This window comes from Neovison vison, chromosome 13 (genome assembly GCF_020171115.1).
Source record: "Neovison vison isolate M4711 chromosome 13, ASM_NN_V1, whole genome shotgun sequence".
NCBI classification, from domain to species: Eukaryota; Metazoa; Chordata; class Mammalia; order Carnivora; family Mustelidae; genus Neogale; species Neogale vison.
This window is the reverse complement of record NC_058103.1, coordinates 116402109-116421925: the sequence shown is the minus strand read 5'-3', so window position 1 is coordinate 116421925 and position 19817 is coordinate 116402109. Positions and strand designations below refer to the sequence as shown.

Here is a 19817-nt window from a genome sequence, read left to right as displayed (position 1 = left end):
TGGTCTGTTAGGACTGTTAGGCAACGTGCTGGTGAGACACAGCTTCAGGGCCAAGAACACTGATGAGTGCAGGGCATGGGGGTACGGCCCGTGTGGGGCTGGAGTTTCTGCCCTGAAGTCTCCCTGTGAGCTGAGGAAACACTTCATCTGGGATGTGGGCCCTGCGTGAGCACAGCCAGGCCCTGGCACCTTCCTTGTGGGGCTCTTCCAGGTGGTCCTGCTGCTGCTGGTGGGCGTGGTACCCACCATCCAGAAGGTGAGGGCGGGGATCGACACGGACGTCTCCTACCTACTGGCCGGCTTCGGGCTCGTGCTCTCAGAGGACAGGCAGGAGGTGGTGGGGCTCGTGAAGCATCACCTGTGGGCTCTGGAAGGTGAGGTCTCCCAGGAGTCTTGGATGGTGCCCAGTGGGAACCAACCTTCAAGGGACATGCGTCCTGGATATGGGTAGATCCCTTCCTTTCTCTCTGGGTCTCAGCTGCCTCCCTTCCAAAGGGGGGTGGTTGTGGCTTCCCATTCTGGGTCTCTGAGACCTGAAGGATTCCTCTGAGCAGCCCCGCAGCCCATGTGGTGTCTCCCACCCCCAGCTCCAGTGTCTTTGCTCTGCTCTCCCAGCTGGGAGACGGGCAAAGCGTCGAGAGCTGAGGGGACGGCCCCTTGAATCTCGCTGAGGGGAGAGAAGGAGGGAGGAGGCAGTGATGTGGGACACTGGGCCAGATTCTGAGCTAATTGCCATGGCCAGTGGGTGGGGTTGAGTGTGGTGATGCTTCCTCTTCCTCCAATTTCTGTCCATTCTCCTTCCCTCCCTTGACAATGAGCCCTCTGCCCCCTGGCCAGGGGACCATACCAGCCTTCCCTTCCGGGGTCTGATGTCTCTTTCAGCCCTTAGTCTGGCTAAGCCTACACCACCTCCCAGGCCTTCCCAGTGGCCCCTGTGGAAGAGGCTGAGAAGTGTCCACACCTGACCCATGGGGAAGGATTGGCTTGGGGTCATTCAGCAGGGCAGAGTGGATCAAAGGGAGGAACGCGGCCTCCTGACCACCTTGCTGGGTCTCTCTCTACCACCTTCAGACAAAGCCAGGATTCCTGGGGCCGGTGGCCTCTGCTGACTTGGGAGCCCCCGGGAGATTTCTTGAAGTTGGCCACAAGACAGACCACAGGCAGGAGCCCACATGGCTCACCGTAGCCCGAATCCAGGGTTGGCTCCCTGCTCACAGCAGCCGGCCCTGTTAGGTCTGCCTCATCTCATCATCAGACCTCATCTTCCAGAACAGGAAATGGAGGCTTAGAGGCAGGAAATGACCTGTCTGGGATGCTGGGCTTTGCTTCTATCCCCTACCCCGACATTTAACTCCGCAGGCTGGTTTCCAAGCCTCAAGGCCTCTGCTTCGGATCTTCTCGGTTTTGGGGGGGGGTCAAACAGAGCAGTGTTTACTCTCCTAGTCCACAGATGAGGAAAACTGAGACCCAGGAGGGTTAGAGCTATACCCAAAGCTGCTCAGCAAACCAGGGCTGGAACTGAGATTACATCTGGGCCCAGGGGCCCTTGGTGAGTCCTTGGCTTAAGGAGTAATATCTTCTGAACTCCGGGAGCCTGTTTCAGGCTGCCCTCTGGGCACCTGGGCCACAAGCCTGGCATCACTCATAGAGGGCAGACTAGGCTAGAACCAGATGAAAACTCCTGCTCCATCACTTATAAGCTGTGTGACCTTGGGCAAGTCACTCACTTCTCTGGACTTCAGTCTCTCTACTGCAAAACAGGTGTCGAAGTTGCAAAGGCAGCCTTGTCCCTGAGGCCCTCCATCCCCTGTGGGAAGGCAGATCGGTCTACCAAGCAGGGTTCCAGAGGAAGCAAAGAGCAGGAAGATTTTATGGGTACTAGAGACCCAGAAAATGTTTGGAGAGACCCAATTTTGGAACCAATTAGGGAGAGGAGCAGGAGGTAGATGGATGAAGATCAAAAGCCTGGCTGGCCTGAGGGGGCTTGTTCTCCCTCCACGCTGTGTTAACCCGTTCTCTCACCTGTGCAGGCTCAGCAGGCGGGCACCTCGCCTGGCAGGAAATGACCAGAACACCCTCCTCCCGGCGCTGAGGGGGGCTCCCAAAGGGCAGGCGGGGCTGAGCAGAGCTGCACACGTCCAGTGCTCTCTTCTGTAGCATTGTTCTCCACCCTGGCTGCACCTGAGAAGGGCCTGGTAACCTCTTTAAAATCCAGAGGCTCGAGCTGCGCTGGACTCCAGAAAAGCCGAGTGTGGGGCCCCTTCCCTATGATGGAACAAGCCGGCCTGGGGATCCCCATGCGAGCCTAGCTCTGAGAACCGCTGTAGCAGGTGCTCCAGACCTGCGGGTGGGTTGGTTGATTGATTTCAGTCAATTGCTGATTGAAATGAATCATGAAGGCTCCACCTTTGGAAAGCCGCCCCTCCCCCACCCCCAAAAAATGGCCTTTAACCCTAAGGCTGCACACAAAACTACAAAAGCCAGGGACTGGGTTCTACACACAGAAAATCTGATTGAATTGGCCTAGGATGCTTCCGGGGTTTTCACAGCTCCAGGTGTCCCTGCTGTGCTGTCAGTGCCGAGACCCCTCTCTCCCGCACCGAGACCCCTCTCTCCGGCACCGAGGCTACGTGGGACTCCATGGGGGTTTGCACCCACTCCTGAGTCTCTGCATGGGACGCTGGCCCCAGCAGCACCCCCCTGGCATGACCGATGAGATCAGGGGGCAGGCACCTGGGGCTGAGTCTGGGTCGGTTTGGAAATAGTCACAGGGTCTCAGCCCTTCACTTGCCAGCAGTGTGACTGGTGGGTTAGGCTCTCTCGCTGAGCCTGGCTTCCTGGTGGGCCTAGTACCTCTTCTTTAATGAGGTTGTTGTAAGCAAATGGACTGAGGCGGGGTGTGGACGGAGGGCAGTTGAGCTGCAGCCTCAAATCCCCGCTGGGCCTTTCTGCCTTGGCTGCTCACAACTCCCTGTGCATTGTGAGGAGACAGAGGCGGTTGCCAGGTTGGATGGCGTCTCTCTCTGGGGATCACACAGCCATGGGAGCAGCAAGACAAGGGAGGAGACCAGGTCTGCCGATCTCAGTTGTCCTCTCCCTGTCCCGGCCACCATGTCACTGGGCAGGAGGGGAGGGTTGAGATGGTTGAGTTATAGGGCAGCTGAGAAGGAGGCAGGCAGGGGGAGGTGACAGGGGTAACTCCCACCCGGGCACCCGCCCTGGGGGCTAGTTCAGGGGCTCCCACCTCCCACTTTGCTCCTTCTCCCCCCTCCAGTTTGCTACATCTCGGCCTTGGTCCTGTCCTTCTCACTCACCTCCCTCATGCTGATCCGCTCGCTGGTGACGCACAGGTCAGTGGCAGGGTCTGATGCCCTGTGCAGGTGTGGGGGAGAGGTGCGGGGGCCTGGAGCCTGGAGGCCTGTGGAGGCCGGGCCTGGGGCTGGACAGAGGGAGAGTCACTGCGGGCCCAGATTGTCCCTATGTCCCCCTTCGGCCCCCCGCCCACAGTGGCCCTGTGGTGGGTGGAAAAGGTGGGGCCTTCCTGTCTGGTGGGAGTGATACAGGGCTCGGCTGACCAGGGCGGGGGTGTGGACTTGGACCTCTGAGAAGGGACTACCTGGGTGGACTGATTTAATGAGGAAGGCAGCCTGGAAAGCCAGCCCTCACCTGGGGTTGGAAGAAGAGGCAAGAAGAGCTGAGGGTGGGGGAGGGTGCTATGGGAGGGAGGGAAGGACTGTGTAAGGAGCAACAGCGAGGGGCGAGGCTGCCACACGCCAGGGTGGCTGTGGAGGTGACCCCGCCGGGGCTGGGGCGTTGAAGGGGCTGTGATGGGCCACTGAAGGCCAAACAGCCTCCTTTGCCCTTTCGTGGGGAGCGAGACAGAGCTGAGTTGGAAGTGAAGAGGGAGAGAAGGTTCTAGTTGTGCACAGGGTGCGTGGGAAGGGGAGCGATGTCAGGGCAGGCCTCAGGGTTTTTGCACAGGGATCTCTTCCCACAGGGTTGGTCCTTCTCTGGCTGGCCCTCAGGCCCCCAGGCCTCTGCCTGCCTGGAACCTTGCTTCCTGCTCTGGTGGCCAATCTGCGAGTCCTTTCCATTCCTACTGTTATTTCCTTGCTTTTCTGACTTGGCTCAGGTCAGAGCCTTCTGCCTGAACTTGTCTCCCTTGATCTCGGCCTTGCCCCTTGCTTTGCTCTGAAACTTCCTCTTATTCATCCCTTAAGATGCTACACAGATCCCACCTCCTCTAGGAAGCCCTACCTGACTTCCCAGTCTGGGTTAGTAACCTCTGCAGGGCCCCCACAGCCCTTGGCTTTCCTGTCCATGGCCACATGTTGTGAGCAGACAGGGAGTTCCACCAGAGGAGGAACCTGCAGAGTAGGTGTGGTCCCTGAGATCTCTGCCTTCCTCCCCACCCCACCCCCAAATCCCCAACCAGGGCCAACCTTCAAGCTCTGCACCGAGGGGCTGCCCTGGACCTGGGCCCCCTACCCCAGGGTCCCCACCTCTCCCGCCAGGCCATATTCTGTTGGATGAGCTTCAGCGCCTACCAGACTGCGTTTACCTGCCTTGGTGAGCCCCCCTTGTCACCCCACCTGGCTTCAGCTGGCCCCAGAAACTGGCCCCAGTCGGGGAGGAGAGAGCACTCAGCAGGTCTTGGCTGCCCCTGGGTGTCCGCCTGTGCTGGGGCAAACTCTGGGGTGGGAGTAAGAAGAGGGACCCACCTTGCCTTCTCTGCCTTTAGGAGGCTTGCTCAGGTTCAGGGAGGAGGGGTAGTGCAGAAGCCCCTGGGGAAAGGATACCCCTCCAATGAGGATAGCCCCTAAGGGCCACCAGCCATTTACACAGAGGGTGGACCCAGGGTTGCAAGGTGGAAAGTTTAAGGAGGCATATTCCTGCTTATATAAGAGAGCCTTATATTTAAAGCCAATGGGCTGCCTTTAAATTAGTAAGATCTCTTTCACCAGGGGTACATCTGTGGTCATTGTTGGGGCTGCAAAGGGGGTCCTGCCCTGAGGGAATTAGGTAGATTAATTTCCACAACCCCTCCTACCTCCAAGTTTCTGAGCCTTCCCAGGGGTGGTACAGTGAATAAAGCCTTCTGAGATGTGAGGGGGCTGGGGTCAGGTTCCCCTTCCTCATGGTTCCTTCAGTCCTCACTCCCTGGGCGAGGAGGAGAAGAATGATAAAGGAGAAGAGGAATCACCAGCCCAAAAAGTTGTAATTCTTCACCTTGCTAGATGTTATACCTCCCAAGCTATTTTGTACGCATTACACCATGTAAACAACTAGCCAGTTGTTTCAATAGATGGCTTTCTGGTGATAACTGTGTGCCAGGCTCTGGCCAGTAGGAAGGCAAACATTAATTTAAAATGCAATCTTGTCTCCAAGGATTCAGGGGCAACTGGGGGGAAATCACATTTACAGAGCACTTTGTTTTCAAAGAGTTGCTGCAGACAGAAACTGGTCCCAGAATTGGGGATCATCCCAAAAATCCTATATTGGATTGTCCCAAAAAGCCTTCTGAGGTAGAGGAAGAATGGGAGTTCAGGGAGGTAGAGTAACTTGCTCCAGCTGGCACAGCTAGGCAGTGGCAGAACAGGGATCTCTACCAGGTTTGCGTCATTCCTAAGCCCTTGGGTTCCTGAGTGCCAGGGGCAGCTGGGTCCCGTGGAGCCTGATGTCCATCCCTCTTTGCCTTCCCAACCTGCAGGACTCTTGGTGCAGCAGATCGTCTTCTTCCTGGGGACCACGACCCTTGCCTTCCTGGTGTTCATGCCTGTGCTCCATGGCAAGAACCTCTTGCTCCTCCGATCCCTGGAGTCCTCGTGGTGAGAGAGGCAAGGAGCTGAGGGCTCTGGGACCACTTCCCAGAGAGCTACTAATAGTGACAACCTCCCCGCCCCACCTGCAGGCCCTTCTGGCTGACCTTGGCCCTGGCTGTGGTCCTACAGAAAATGGCAGCCCACTGGGTCTTCCTGGAGACTCACCATGGATATCCAGAGCTTACTAACCGGTGAGGATCCTGGGTTTGTGGTCCCCTTAGGACTTCAGCCTCTTCCTTTGGTGTCTTTCTTGTGTCCTTCTCCCTCCACTGTCATCTGTCCCTTTTCTCTCTTGGGAAGCCCAGTGGGGAGTGGGAGAGTTTGCCTTACCCAAACAGAAAGGGAACAGTGGCCCAGCTTACTCCAAAATCTCTCTCTTCACCTGTCTCAGTGCCAGAAATACTCTATGAGCCTTTCCTGCTTTGGGGGTCAGCCCTGTTCTCCTCTGGATTATCTGTGCCCCCCCAAAACCATGTGCCTCCCCCTTTGCAGGAAGGAGGTCAATAGAAACATTATTTCCATATTAGGTGGAAGGGCGGTGGGGGGACCCCAGTGCCAGGAGGGACTCAGAGTCAGTGGACAAGGGACCTAGAGGAGGGAGGTGGGAGACAGAAAGATCCAGACCATAAGCTCCAGCTCTGCCGTTGACTAGCTGGATGGCCTTAGCTAAGTCACCTGACCTCTCTGGGCCCTGGTTTCCCTACTATAGAGGCAGCACCACACCCATGTCCCAGGGTGGTTCGGGGAAGCTGGCTTGAGAGAGCAGGCCCAGCACAGGGCAGGGTGCTTAGAAGGTGCACTTGACAAATGGTAGGTAGTTGATAAACACACAGCAGCTGTGCTCATCCAGGTCTGACCCTGACTTGAGGAAGTGGGTCTGCATGTGGCAGGGGGAGGGGGCCAGCCTCAGCTTTTCCTCTCCTCACCCCCAGGAGAGTGCTCTATGCAGCCACCTTCTTTCTCTTTCTCATCAACGTGCTGGTGGGCGCCATGGTGGCTGCCTGGCGTGTGCTTCTCTCTGCAGTCTACAATGCTGTCCACCTTGGCCAGATGGATCTCAGCCTGCTGCCACCTCGGGCAGCCACTCTCGACCCCGGTAAGGTCGCTGGGCAGGGGCCGGGAGCCACAATGGCTTGGGCTGTACGAAGAGTGAGGGAGGGTCTGGCCCTGACCTTGGCCAAGTGGGACTGTGCCCTGGAGCCTGTCTGTGACCATACAGGGCGGGCATGGGCAGCAGGCCCATGTGTCTTGCATGTGCCGCCTGCTCTGGTGCCGGGAGGCACCCCCTGTGCATGTGTTAGTGGCTGGTGGGGCAGGCCCTCCTCCCCCCAGCTCTGCTGCCCTCCACCCCCTTTCCCCACCCAGGCTATCACACATACTGCGGCTTCCTGAAGATTGAGGCCAGCCAGTCGCACCCGGCTACCACGGCTTTCTGTGCTCTGCTTCTGCAGACCCAGCGGCCTCGGCTTCTCCGGGCCCCCCAGGATGGCCTCAGACAGGGGCAGGAAGAAGAAGGTGCACCTTCCCACGGGGGAGGGCAGGAATGTAGACCACCCTCTTCTCTGAGGGACGAGGCGCACCTCTTCCAGCACGTAGGACACCTGTCCGACCTACTGTGGCGTGAGGGCCAGGAAAATGCTTACTTCCCCTCTCCCTTCACCTGTGGGAGAAAGGAACTGAGAAGTTTCCTGGTCCTTCTCAGGGTAATTTTTGTCCACAATACACACGTACATACTCTGTCTCCCTCTCCCCATTCCACAAGTGAGCACACACCCTGCCTTTTCACACACAGAATGAGAGGTCTCACCCCTTCCTCACTGCCAGGAAAGTGTGCAACAGGGACGGGGGCACTGAGCTGGCTGTCCCAGCCCTTCCTCCAGCCCTCTCCACAGAGCTGTCCCCTCCTTCTGTCCTTACCTGTAGGATGACATCTTGCGCCTTCACAAACACCCCTCTACAGCCCACATGTCTCTCCGCCTACTGCTCAGTGGGAAGGCCCCTGGGGCCCCAGGCTCCCCAGCCTCCCCAGCCTCCCCAGCCCTACCTCTGGGACTTTCAGACTGCTCATGGGGCGTGGCCTCGTGTTTGCTGAGTGACTCACAGAAAGTCTCTCTCTCTCAGGGATGCAGCTGCTGCAGACCAAGAACGCCATGGCCAGGGGAGCAGGGCCCAGGGCCCGCCAAGGCAGAGCCCGCTGGGGGCTGGCCTACACACTTCTGCACAATCCTGCCCTTCAGGCCTTCCGGAAGAGGGCCCTGTCAGGGGCCTAGGTCAATGGAGCCCAGCCCTGAGAGTGGGGAAGCCGCTGTGTCCTTGTCAGGGCTGAAGTGCTCCGCCTCCTCCCAGCCCACTCCCTCCCATCTTCCCCAGCATCCTGCCAGCCTCCCTGGCCTCTCTCGGTCACTGTGGCTCCCCATGACAAGTCCCCGGGCTCTTCATCGGCCACCAGCCCCAGACGCCAGGGGGCGCTGTGGTCGGGTACAGGTCTGTTCCCAGCCGAACTCTGACCTAACCCTCAGGAGGACTCTAGTAGGGCCCCTTGGTCTTGGGAAGCTGGTGAGGGCTCTGGGGGAAGTAATCTGAGGTTTAGGCCCTTGGTCTAGGGTGTCATTAGAACTGGAGCGGCCACCTCCAGTCCCTTCTCCATGCTGGCTCTGCCACCGACCTCTGCTCATGGAACCGTCTCCTCACTGGGATGGGTGAATCAGGCCAGTCCAGCCTCATGATCCGGCTCAGCCCCACCTCAGCCTTGGAGTCACCATCATGGAACTAGACACAGAGCCTCCTCTCTCCACCGGCTTCCCCCTCTCCTCTGGGGGTGGGGGGGCTCGTGCCTCCTGCCAGGCAGCCCAGGAGGATGCCATAGGCTCCTGCCGGGCAGCAACATCATAGCTCCAGCCAGACCCCACACGGAGCTGGCCACACTTGAGAGCCTGGTATTTTTGCTATTGCTGTGCCTTTAGATATTATGAAAGAGGTTAGTGTGCTCTCTGTAATAAACTTGTCCCTGAGAAGCAGTCCTCCTCGGGGGGTGGGGTACGTGGGGGAAAACCGCCCCAACTCCTGGTAAATCACTGCATTCATGGGGCTTGGGGGGGTGGGGTATTCTGGTCTCATGGGGGGCTGGCTACACAGTGCGGGGCAGAAGGGGACCAGTAGCCGAATCCCTTTGGGGGATAGAGGGACTGGGGACCCTATGACTTCACCCCTGAGCTATGTGGACTTTGGCTTTGAAGGTAGAACTTCTTCTGGGTTGTCAAGAATGGGCAGGACTTGAGGAGGAGAACTTTTAGGAAAATGGGGAGCATTCTGAATAAAGGTGTGGAGGCAGTAGGGAGGCACAGGGCAGAGCTATCCTAAAGGGAATAGACCAATCATGTCGTGGGGAAGGAAAGCTGTGTGTCGAGGGGTCCCTTCTCTTGCTGGGGACTCGCGGAGGTGGGGGATGCATGACTGAAGGTGTGGGCTCCACTGTGGGCCTGGGAACAGGTGGGTAAAACGTGGCCACCCCACAGATCTGGGTCCATGGGGCTTTGATGTCTACACAATGAGTGGAGATCAGCCTTTCTCCTTGCTCCTCCTCCTGCATCACCACTCCAGCCTCAGACACACATAAAGTGAGGGGTGGGGCCGGGGAGCTCACACCCACCTTTGAGGCTGCCCACGACGATGGCAAAGAGGGCAGGCTCTGATTCTACTGCAGTCCATTGAAAAATATCTTCCTGGCCCCTTGTTGGTGACTGGCAGGGTCACAGGGATGAGAAGGCAGACCAGGTCTCTGCCCTTAACAAGGAAGCAGACACAGTGGAGTATGCTAAGGCTGTGACCCTGGACACACAGGGCTATGTGAGCCAGAGGAGGGAACCTCATCCACATTGGGAGGTAGAGGGTACAGCATCCGGGAAGGCTTTCTGGAGGAGGTGGCACTTGAGCTGACTTAGCCAAGTGAAAAAGAGGGGAAGGGTGTCCAGACCAAAGGAATGACCTACATAAAGGTGTGGAGGGTAACACCTCACAGATGATTGAAGGAACAATTAGTTAACAGGTACAAGAGAGGCACGGAAGAATCATGCAGAGGGGTGATGCATGGCTCGCTGGGGAACTTGGGCTTCACCCTGAGGGCTGGGGGAGCCATGGATGACTTTCAAGCCGGGGAGTTGCTACTTCATTCAGAGCACAGCTGTTCTCCAGCTGCCTCTGACTCAGGTCCCACTTCCAGAAGATAAGCCTGCTCCGCTCTGAATGGAGCCAGAGAAGTCAAGGGTCCAAGCTGAGTTTGAATACCCAGCCTTAGATAATCAGAGTGGATGGGATCCTTAAGCATTCTACCCGTCCCTTGTTTTCTGAGGAAACCAAAGTTCAGAGATGGACAGTGATTTGCCCAAGGCAGCCCAGCACAGGAGACTTGGCTCCATCCTACTCTTTCCACCAGATGCACAGATACCCTTGACATGTTCTGCTGGTGACATCAGCTCAGCCAGAGTCTAGAGCTGCTGAGGGGGTTGGGGGAGGTGCTGCCTGGGGACAAGGAGGAGGGGGAAGGGGGAGCTGGCTAGCCTCCAAGGCTCACAGCTGCAACCCCAGTCTACTTGGCCTCCCTGCCTCCATTTTGGTGGGCTCAACACTCCTGAGCACAGAGCATGGGAGGCCACAGAACCTGTCCTGTGGATGGGAGTGGGCAGGGGTGGTTCTTGTCCCTGTGGGTGGCACCCTTCAGTCTGGAAAGGGGTGGGGACGGAGACACATCTCTGGCTGGGCACAGATACGGGGATCAGTCTCCAGGTTCTGACTCCATGTACTTGCTCCCCACACTAAGAGACCCGCAGGTTGCTGCCAAGACCTCACCGCCCCCCCCCAAGTCAGCCACTGGTCCACCTGCTATGTGGGGAAGACCCAAGGGCAGACTTTCCTCCAGGAATACCCTTTCCTCTTCCTGGAAAACTTTGTTCATCTCCTCTGGCTTCCCCCTTGAGGACGCTCTCTTATTCTCTGTCTTTGTGTCTTTCTCTCTCCCTTGCCCTGTGCCCCTGTCTCCTCCTCTCTCTTCCCTCTCCATCTTGCCTGATCAGCCCCCCCATTTCCTCTCCATTTCCTACCATCTTTTCCAGGAGCGGGACCTGGAAGTGGGGCCACAGTACGGGTATTCCCATTCCCTGTTCCCTTTCACAATGCCTCCTCAGGCCACTGCTGGCAGGAAGCACGGCTCAGGGCCACCAGGACCCTAGGGAAGCTTCTGTAATGGTTATCAGGCCCACACCCCCATTTGTCCTGAAGAGAGGGTACAACTGCCATTCAGCCCAGCCCCTGGCCCACAGGCCCACCCCTCTTGTGTTGCCTGCTACCCAATCCATGTGTGTCTCGTGGGCCCCGTCACTGGTGGACCGGCAGCCTGGGCATCCTGACTCTCCAGTTCTCTATCTTCTCCCCAACGGGGTGGTAGGGAGGGGTCCTAGATGCAGACAAAATGCCAGGCAGACACAAGAGAGCATCAGAAATGCTGTTTATTTTTCAGTCACCCCCTGGGATGGCTAGCCTCTCTGGAGGGACAGGCTACAGACGCATACTTGGAGAGAAAGGCAGGATGGGTGTCCGGGGTGGAGGGGTACAGGGCGGGAAAAGAGGAAGGCCATCCTGGATCCTCTAGCCCTGTCTGAGATGAGGGCACAGATTCCTGAGCCCCCAAATCATGAGAGAATGCCAAAAGGCAACAAGAGCTCAAGCAGGACACCAAGAGCCCAGAGCCATGCCAGCCACTGCCCCAAGACCTTCCTTTCTCCTGCGCCCTGTCTGCTTCAGGGCACCTCCCTGCCGAGCTCCCAGCCGCCCCAAGAGCGTGCCCCGGCCTTTGCCAGCTCCTTGGTCCCAGTGCCTGGAATGCCATCGCGGAAGCTTCCTCGGCTGGTTAGGGCATTGCCCTGCTAGGGGAACGTGGGCAGTGTGGTTAGCAGCATTTAGCACCAAAGTTGGTGAGTACGGAATCGGATTCTGTTCTAGTCACTAGCTTCCAGCAAGTTTAGAAGTTGGGGTGACGAGTGTTCCGGAAGAGATGAGAAAGGAGGTAGGAAGACGTGAAGTCCCCCATGCAGACCTTGGGAGTTGCCCCCCTCAGGCCCCCTGTGCCACTTCCAGGGGACATCGTGGGGGCGGAGTCAGGGAAGCCCTGGCGGTGCTCCAGCCCTGCCCAGGGAGGGGACATGGGGGAAGGCTAGAAGGAGGTGAGGAAGGCCAGGAGGAGGCTCTGGCCCAGCAGGAGCAGGCCGGGGGACTGCTGCCCGGAGACCCCTTCCCCTGCTGCTGCAGCCTCGGGCCCCCCAGCGCGGCTGAGGTAGATGATGACCACGTTGTCCTCCGGACCTGAGGGCTGCACCTCATTATCCACCGTGTAACACCCCTTCCCTTCGGCCGCTTTGCCATGGAACCTGCGCCCCAGGGCGTCCTCGCCGCCCTCGCCGGGCGTGGCCAGCGCCACGTTCACTGAGCTCTCGGCACTGCCCAGCTCGTTGGTGGCCAGGCAGCTGTAGGTGCCTTCCTCCAGCTTGCCAAAGTCAGGGATGAGCAGGCTGCCGTTGGCGAAGGCCTGGAAGCGCGGCCGGCTGCCGGGCACCGGGGCGCTCGGCGGGGAACGCCCATCAGCAGCCACGTTGGGGCTGGTGATCTCCACGGTGCCGCCGGGTGTCTGGATGTGCCAGTGAAGCTGGGGTGCCGGCTGGCCGTCCACGTCGCAGTGGAGGGCCAGCACAAAGCCCGGCCGCAGCTCGGCGCCGTCCTGGCTGGGCTGGTAGGTGAGCTGCACGGAAGGTGCTGAGCAGGGCAGTGGCAGCAGGCGGCTCAGCGGGGTGCCCTTGAGCACGCGGGGCGACATGCACGTGATGTTGTCCTGCTCCGGGATGGACACGGCTGTGCTCAGGGCCCACGTCTTGAACCACATGATGCTGCAGGTGCAGTCGAACGGGTTGTCATTGATCTGCAGGTGGGACAGCGCGGTGAGCGGGGCGAAGGTGCCCTCGGCCAGCGTGTGCAGGCGGTTGTGGTTGAGCTGCAGTGAGCGCAGGGCGCGGAGACTGCGGAAGGCGTCTCGGGGGATGAAGGTCAGCTCGTTGCTGTCCATCTTGAGCAACTGGAGGGCGCTGAGGTTGTGTAGGTCGCTCCAGGCAAAGTCAGAGATGAGGTTGTGGCTGAGGTCTAGGCTCTTGAGGTGGCCCAGAGGGGCCAGAGCCCCGGCGGCCACCGCCCTGATCTCATTGTGCGCCAGCCACAGCGACTGCAGCAGGGGCACCTCCCGGAAGGCCCCCTCTGGCAAGCTCGGCAGCCGGTTGGCGGACAGGCTCAGCGTGGTCACGTTGGCCGGGAAACCCGGTGGCACGGCCTCCAGGTCACGGTAGGCGCAGTCGGCGATCTGGAAGCCGTACTTCTCCCCGCAGTCGCAGGGCTCAGGACAGGAATGTGCTAGGCCCAGGAGGACCGCCCAGCACAGCAGATGTAGCTCCCGCATCCTACCTCCTGCAGAGAAGGGCATGCCGCCAGAGTGACCCTGAGGACCCACGCAAGGCACTCGTCCCTCTTAGGACCTCAGCCAGACAGGGCTCTTCCCCATAAGAAGGTCCTGCCCCACAGAATCCAGCTAATACCCAGCACCACCTAGCCCGCAGCCCATTCTACAGAAAGGGAAACTGAGGCCCAAAGAAGGGCCAGGACTTGCCCGAGCTCATGCAGCCAGAAGAGGCGAAGACGGGATGGAAGAGGACCCCAGCTCCTCCTCCAAGCAGAGAGCTCTCCCTGCCTCGGCCAGCTCGGAGCTGACTTTAAGACTTGAAATCCGTTTTCAGCTACCCCCTCCCCCAGCACTCCACAGAACCTCCCTCCTGCCCTCCCACATCCTGGCCACAGTCCCTCCCACCGGAGCCCCCCATAGGCATGCTTTGCCCCGGCCCAGACAAGGCCCCTTGTGCAGTGCACACCACGCATCCACCCCAACCGCCCCCCTGCTGCTCCTACAGGCTCTGACCACAGCAGATTCTGAACTCTTTCTACAGGATCACACTCGTGGCCTGTTCTGTTCAAACTGAGCCAGGCAGCTGCCTAAATAAACCCCCGCCGCCCAGACCTCTCAGCTGGCTTGGGCGAGGCCAGAGGCTCAGCCCAAATGCTGCTGGGATTTCCGGGGATGTGGTTGCTGGCGGGGCAGGCGCCCCGTGCACAGATCCAAACAAGGGATTGTCCCAAGCACCCTGAACAGACAGGAAAGTACCAGGCAGTCCAGCCCCTGTGCCCAGCAGGCCTCCCCCTGCTTTCCCGCTGGCTTACCTTCAAACTACTCTTTCTTAGCCAAGTGGATCCTCTTCTGAGATGGAACCAGAGAGCAACAAAGGACAGAGTGAGCCCAGGGCAGGCTGCAGGGCCAAGGGTGCCCAAGGGAGGACGAGGAGGCTGGAGGAAGGGGCAGCCTGGTTCCTGCGCCACTTTGAAGCTGCTCGCCCTTGCCCGCTGTTCCCTGGACAGGATGCCTGGGGCCTTGCTGAGAGGAGGCTGTAGGAAGGGAGCCCAGGCAGCCTGGACACTCCCTCCTTTTAGCAAAACAACTACTTCTCTGCAACAAGGACCCGTGTTTCATAAGTGACACCAGAAACTTGAGGGGGAAAAGATGCCAATTTTTTTTCTTTCTTTTTTTTTTTTTCCTCTCTCTCACTCACTTTTAGCAGCTTCAACTTCCTTAAAGACACAGCACTAGCTGGACAGGACCCAACAGAAGATGGGGCTAGAAGGATTTTTATGGAGCAAAGACTAAGAATCGGATCTCATGGAAGGTGGGAAACTTTTGACAGCACCTCAAACAAAAGAAAAAGGGAGGGGGAATCTTCTCTAAGCTGGGGCCATGTGAGTGCTCATGTATGCACATGTTTGTGACTTTTCTGTGTGTGGGTAAGTTTGTGTGTTTGTGTGGATGTAGGTGTGAGACCGTGTATGTGAATTTCTGTGTTTGTGAAAGTTTGAGTTATGTTTGTGTAGGCGTGAGACTGTGTCTTTGTGTGTTATCTCCACATTTGTCCGGGTATGAGACTGTGTGTGTATTTGGGGAGGAGGTGTGTCTCTGTGTAGAAGTGTGTGTCTTTGTGTCCATGTGTCTGTGTGGATGATGGTGTGTTTCAGTGAAAAGCTGACAAGGCCAAAGTGTGTGAAAAGCCCGCCAGGCTCCAACCCCTCAGAAACAAGCCAAGATGTTTGTCTTGTTTTTGTAAGAAAACACATCTTCTTCATCTGTGTCAGGTCTGCCTGCTGGCTCTGAGACCAGGCTGCTCTAAACACATGTCCAGAGAGGTCCCAAGGCTCCTAGGCGCCAGACTTGGCTCCCTGCCGTGCCAGGTGGGGTGGGGTCAGGGAAGCAGGCAGAGGGGGGACAAGGCTCTGAACCCCATAGCAGAAAGCTCAGGACAGGAACCAGGTCGGGCTTCAGTTCCCCTGGCTGGGATTCTGAAATACCCAGGCTCACAGAGATAGTTCCATTACCCAAGACTGCCCACCCGACAGGCAGGGGATGAGGTTGAGGGCCCCACTCCTTCCAGAATATTCTGTGTCCTCCCACAGTTCCTGAAATCCCAGCACTGGTGCTGCATGTCTGGGGCGGTGGGGTGGGTGAGACACTTCCCTCTGGGCTCCACTGTCCCCATGCTAACTGTGTGGAAGGGACATATGCCTCCAGGGTGAGGGTATCTGACCTTTCTTCCCACACAGGAGGGCCCAGAGGAGTGGGGATGGGGAGGAGAAAGAGGCCCAAAATCAGAGAGCCAAAACAAGGAGAAACCAAAAGATGGGAGACCCCCCGAAAAGCACTTCATAGACTGGAAAATTTTACCCTCCACACCATAAGCCTATTCATAATCCCTCAGTCCCTCTCCTGCAACCTTCCTTCTCCTCCTGTCTGTGTACCTGGCTGAATTCTGCTCAGGACTCAACTTACCCTCCTGGCCGGGCCAAGACAAACAGTACCGTCTTTGGCTGAAAACATCCCTGCGGAGCCCTCATTACAGCTCATCACACCCCGTTTTCCCTGTCACCAAGGGAGGATGCAGAGTCCTGGTGAGGGGCACTTGGGTGGCTCAGTGAGTTAGGGCCTCTGCCTTCGGCTCAGGTCATGATCTCAGGGTCCTAGGATCGAGCCCCGCATCAGGCTCTCTGCTCAGCAGGGAGCCTGCTTCCTCCTCTCTCTCTGCCTGCTTCTCTGCCTACTTGTGATCTCTGTCTGTCAAATAAATAAAATTTTAAAAATCTTAAAAAAAAAAAAAAAAAAGAAGTCCTGGTGAGCACAGTGTGCACCCTGCAAAACACCCCAGTCTGATACCCAACTCAGAGAATGTTCTCGAAGTCTGAGTTCTGTCCCATTGCAGGCAAAGCCTTGTCTGGCACTGTCATCGTGCTGGAGAATCTGAGGGAGAAACCTGAATGTGGTGGGTCCATTAGAGAGGCTGGACGCACACACATCCAGAGTTCAGTACACCAGAGGAGAGAATCAGCGCCCTCAGTGTCAGTCACAGAAGGCTTCCTGGTGGAAGAGGCTTCATTGTGCTTCTGTAGAGCCCCTGAAACACCTCACTCACACAAGGGCAGCGCCACTTCTGAGATGCTCCAGGGAGCTCACGGTCTCCACCTGGCCTAGAGTGTGAAGATCTTTCCTACCTTCACCCTCAGACCCTCCCGCTGTGGTTGGAACCTTCTAGCATTTCAGGCTTCCATTAAACATCACTTCATTGGAGCAGCCCCTTCTAAGACCACTAAAGGTAGAGAAGTTTCCCCCATTAATTGTCCTCATAGACCTCCTTGGTTTTGTTGCAGAGCTCTTACTGTCTTTTTTGACAACTCTTATTTTCTCTGGAGTTAATTGTCTTTATCTGGGTGTGGGAGAGGGGGCTTGGTTTTTTGTGTTTTATGCTTATTATCAATTCAGTTCCTCACTCCCTGAGTTGGGTAAATGTCCTCTCAATGTAAGTAAACACATGAAGTACTGTGTCAGTCTTATCTTGGAGAATTTCTCCCTGAGCCTTCGCACCTGCTCCCATCCGGTTTATTTGGATGGTGGCCGGGCCGCTGGCATAGGGGATGGCCCACCTCCATTGCTTGGGGTTCCGTTACTGAGCTCTCGGGGCTGGGACCTCTTGCTTCCTGGATCCCACATATTCCCCTTCTTAGTTTCCACTTTTCCTTTGGCAGAACCAGCCCTCCAACACCTTCCAGAGAAGGTTTGTGGAGGGGTGTCCAGAGACCTGCCTGTCTGAAGACTCTGGTGCCAACCCTCCCTGTGACAGTCGGTCTGGGTATAGAACTCCAGAGGGAGATCTCGTCCCCACAACGTTAACGGGGGCCTTCCCTTTGAAGCCGTTGCTTTGCTGTTGCTTCCAGGGCTGGTGTGGCGGGGGGGGGGGGCTCCCTGACCGGTGGGACATCGATCCTGTGCCCACCAGCTGAGACGTGTCCTTCTGGAAGCCTGTAGGACCTGCTCTGTTCCCTTGTGCTGATAATCCATGGTGCTGTGCCTTGCTGAGGGCCTGTCCTTTCGAATTGGGAATTCATGTTCTCCAGCTCTGGACAAGCTTTTGATGGACTCTTTTACCATTTCCTGACCTCCATTTTCTCTGTTCTCTTTCTTGGAGCCCCAGTTAACCCGATGTGGTGCTTCCCAGAGGGACCCCTCACTTCCTGGTCTTCCCCTCCTTTGTCACATCTCCGTGCCTTCCTGTGCCTGTTTCAAGGAGGTCTCCTCTCTGTTACCATTCTACGCTTCTCATAGAGTGTTTGGTGCATACATGCTAAATTTCAAGGATTCCTTTTTATTTGCTGAAAGTTCTCTTTAAAAAATGCTGTACCCCGCTCTTGCTTCAGGGATACTATATTTGATTTCTGTGAAGATAGTAATAGCTTTCCCGTTTATCTCTTTAGGCTTCCTTCTGTCTGCATGGCCTGTTCCCTTGCTGGCTGGCATGTTTGGGACTCTGTCTTTCCTGTTAGCGCTTTCCTTAGTTAATTCCCTTGAAAGAAATCTATTCCGGGACACCTGGGTGGCTCAGTGGGTTAAAGCCTCTGCCTTCGGCTCAGGTCGTGATTGGGATCGAGCCCCGTATCAGGCTCTCTGCTCAGCAGTGAGATTGCTTCCCCCCTCTCTCTTTCTGTCTGCCTCTCTGCCTACTTGTGATCTCTGTCTGTCAAATAAATAAATAAAATCTTAAAAAAAAAAAAGAAATCTATTCCTCCATGTTTAATGGGAGATCCTTTTGCTAGAAAGGAAGCCCACTGAAGGCAGACGTCTTGCCATCCTATTTGCTGTTAAGCCCCAGCACAGAAAAGATGTTCAATAAATATTCCTTGACTTGATAAATGTGCAAATTGGGGGCCATCATATGCCAGAAATAAAATACTGTAGAGGTTACTTTCTCTGCCCCTTCATTTTACAGATAGGTACTGAGGGTCCAGACTGGGACAGCAATGTGTCCAGAACCAAACGGTGCCTTAGGAGAGGACATTCCAAGAGTATTTCACACAATGTGGTAGAGCCACATTCTGTTAGGTGGTTGAGGGTGTTCCCAGCCTTCCTGAAGGAGGGGAGTCCTTTTATCCCCATTCCCCATCATCAAAGGTCTTAACAACAGCTGAATACCGGTCTGCCCTCGGAACCCCACTGTGGCACGACCATGGGGGGCAGAGGGCAGAAAAAGTGACAGGGACCAGGCCACCCAGGCATAACTGAGTCTACACACATTGGTCACTGACAATCCTTACCCACTCTCCAAGGTGTGGCCATGCCCCACCTCCACCAGAAAGGACAATAGGACCATAGGACAAGGGCCACCATGGCCAAGGTCTCAGCCCAAACCCATCTGGTCCTCCAAGGTGCTTCACAGTGGGCCACACAAGACCACCCCTGTAGACCCGAGGGGTGATTGTGCACAGCTCCCAGATGTTCATACACCTTCAAGTTTGTGAGCTTATTACTTCCTAGGCAGCCCCTTTGATCTCCCCACAGCTGTCAGAGGCTGAAAGTTTTTCCTGAAAAGCTCATCAAAAGAGATCATGTGATCAGGCAGGAGACAAGCCTGAGGTGTGCCCCCTACCTCCTCCCTGCTCTGGAGCTCTCTGGGGGCTCCTGGGCCACCATCTTCCCTGCTCTGGCCTCCTCTGAGCTGGGTTCAAGGCCCCAGGACTGGAGAGCCCTTCTCAGACCCTCAAATTCCCCCATCATCCCCGTGTCCTCAGCAGCCCCCCAACAGTGGAAGGTAGAATTGGGGAGATGAGGAGGGGGAGAAAAGGGGCCAGGTTTGAGAGTCTTCCCTTCCTGTCCCAGCCCTGGCTCCTGTGGGCCACAGTAGTTCACCCTAGGGTGACCCACTGTCCCAGCTCACCTAGGACTGAGGGGTGTTCTGGGAAGACACGTTTTTTTGCCACTAAAATCCTGACAGTCCCAGGCGTGACTGGGCATCCCAGCAGGGGAGGTGCTCACTTCTTCCCACAGAGATTTTCTTTCCTGTTCCCCCTTCTGCACCCCTGCCCTTGGCAGAGGCCATCCCCTTTCTCCACCCATTCCTCCGCCCACCCCCAGGGGGCTGCCAGCTCTCCCTGACAGAGGCTACTCTCAGCTGTGACTCCTGTACCCCCATCTCTGGCCCCCCAAGAGGCCTAGCAAGGCCCCGTCAGCTTTTCCTGGAAGGCTAAAACAGATCCCAAAGAGAGGGAGAAAATCGAAGGAGAGGGACAGAGGCTCGCAGAGAGAGGCCTGGAGAGAAACCGGGACAGACACGGGAGTGAGAGAAAGCAGAGCTACCCCAACAACCAGGGCTAGACCCCAGGTGGAAAAAGGATGCAAGACATAGGTTGGGGAGAGGCAAAGAGGGTCTGATGGGCCCTAATGTTGTGGCTGTCAGGCTGCCCTGGCAGGGGTGTCTCCATCCCACCCTGTCTTCCTCCTAAGCTCGAGGGGTTAATTGTGAGGAAGCTCAGCAGCTCCTAGAAGTT

General features: G+C 57.0%; 2 protein-coding genes across 5 annotated transcripts in view; one reads left to right on the top strand and one right to left on the bottom strand.

Annotated features, from left to right (window-relative positions):
* STRA6 (signaling receptor and transporter of retinol STRA6) overlaps positions 1–8836 on the top strand; it is a 29955-nt gene extending 21119 nt beyond the window's left edge. The window contains exons 12-19 of the mRNA XM_044230564.1: positions 212–374; positions 3275–3350; positions 4436–4569; positions 5711–5828; positions 5912–6013; positions 6755–6918; positions 7188–7337; positions 7944–8836. Of these exons, the coding sequence (XP_044086499.1) occupies positions 212–374; positions 3275–3350; positions 4436–4569; positions 5711–5828; positions 5912–6013; positions 6755–6918; positions 7188–7337; positions 7944–8092 (1056 nt within the window). The 3' untranslated portion in view covers positions 8093–8836. The remainder of the gene's footprint in view (positions 1–211; positions 375–3274; positions 3351–4435; positions 4570–5710; positions 5829–5911; positions 6014–6754; positions 6919–7187; positions 7338–7943) is intronic.
* Positions 8837–11305: 2469 nt separating this feature from the next.
* On the bottom strand, positions 11306–14212 carry ISLR (immunoglobulin superfamily containing leucine rich repeat). 4 transcript variants are annotated; one of them, XM_044231221.1, is made up of 2 exons: positions 14127–14212; positions 11306–13322 (listed from the first exon to the last, which is right to left on the bottom strand). In XM_044231221.1, the coding sequence occupies exon 2, from the start codon at positions 13312–13314 to the stop codon at positions 12028–12030; it is 1287 nt and encodes a 428-aa protein (XP_044087156.1). In that variant the 5' UTR covers positions 13315–13322; positions 14127–14212; the 3' UTR covers positions 11306–12027. The 4 variants fall into 4 exon arrangements, with proteins under 4 accessions (XP_044087156.1, XP_044087158.1, XP_044087157.1 ...); XM_044231223.1 differs by lacking the exon at positions 14127–14212 and adding an exon at positions 13828–13873; XM_044231222.1 differs by lacking the exon at positions 14127–14212 and adding an exon at positions 13818–13861.
* Between the last annotated feature and the right edge of the window lie 5605 nt (positions 14213–19817).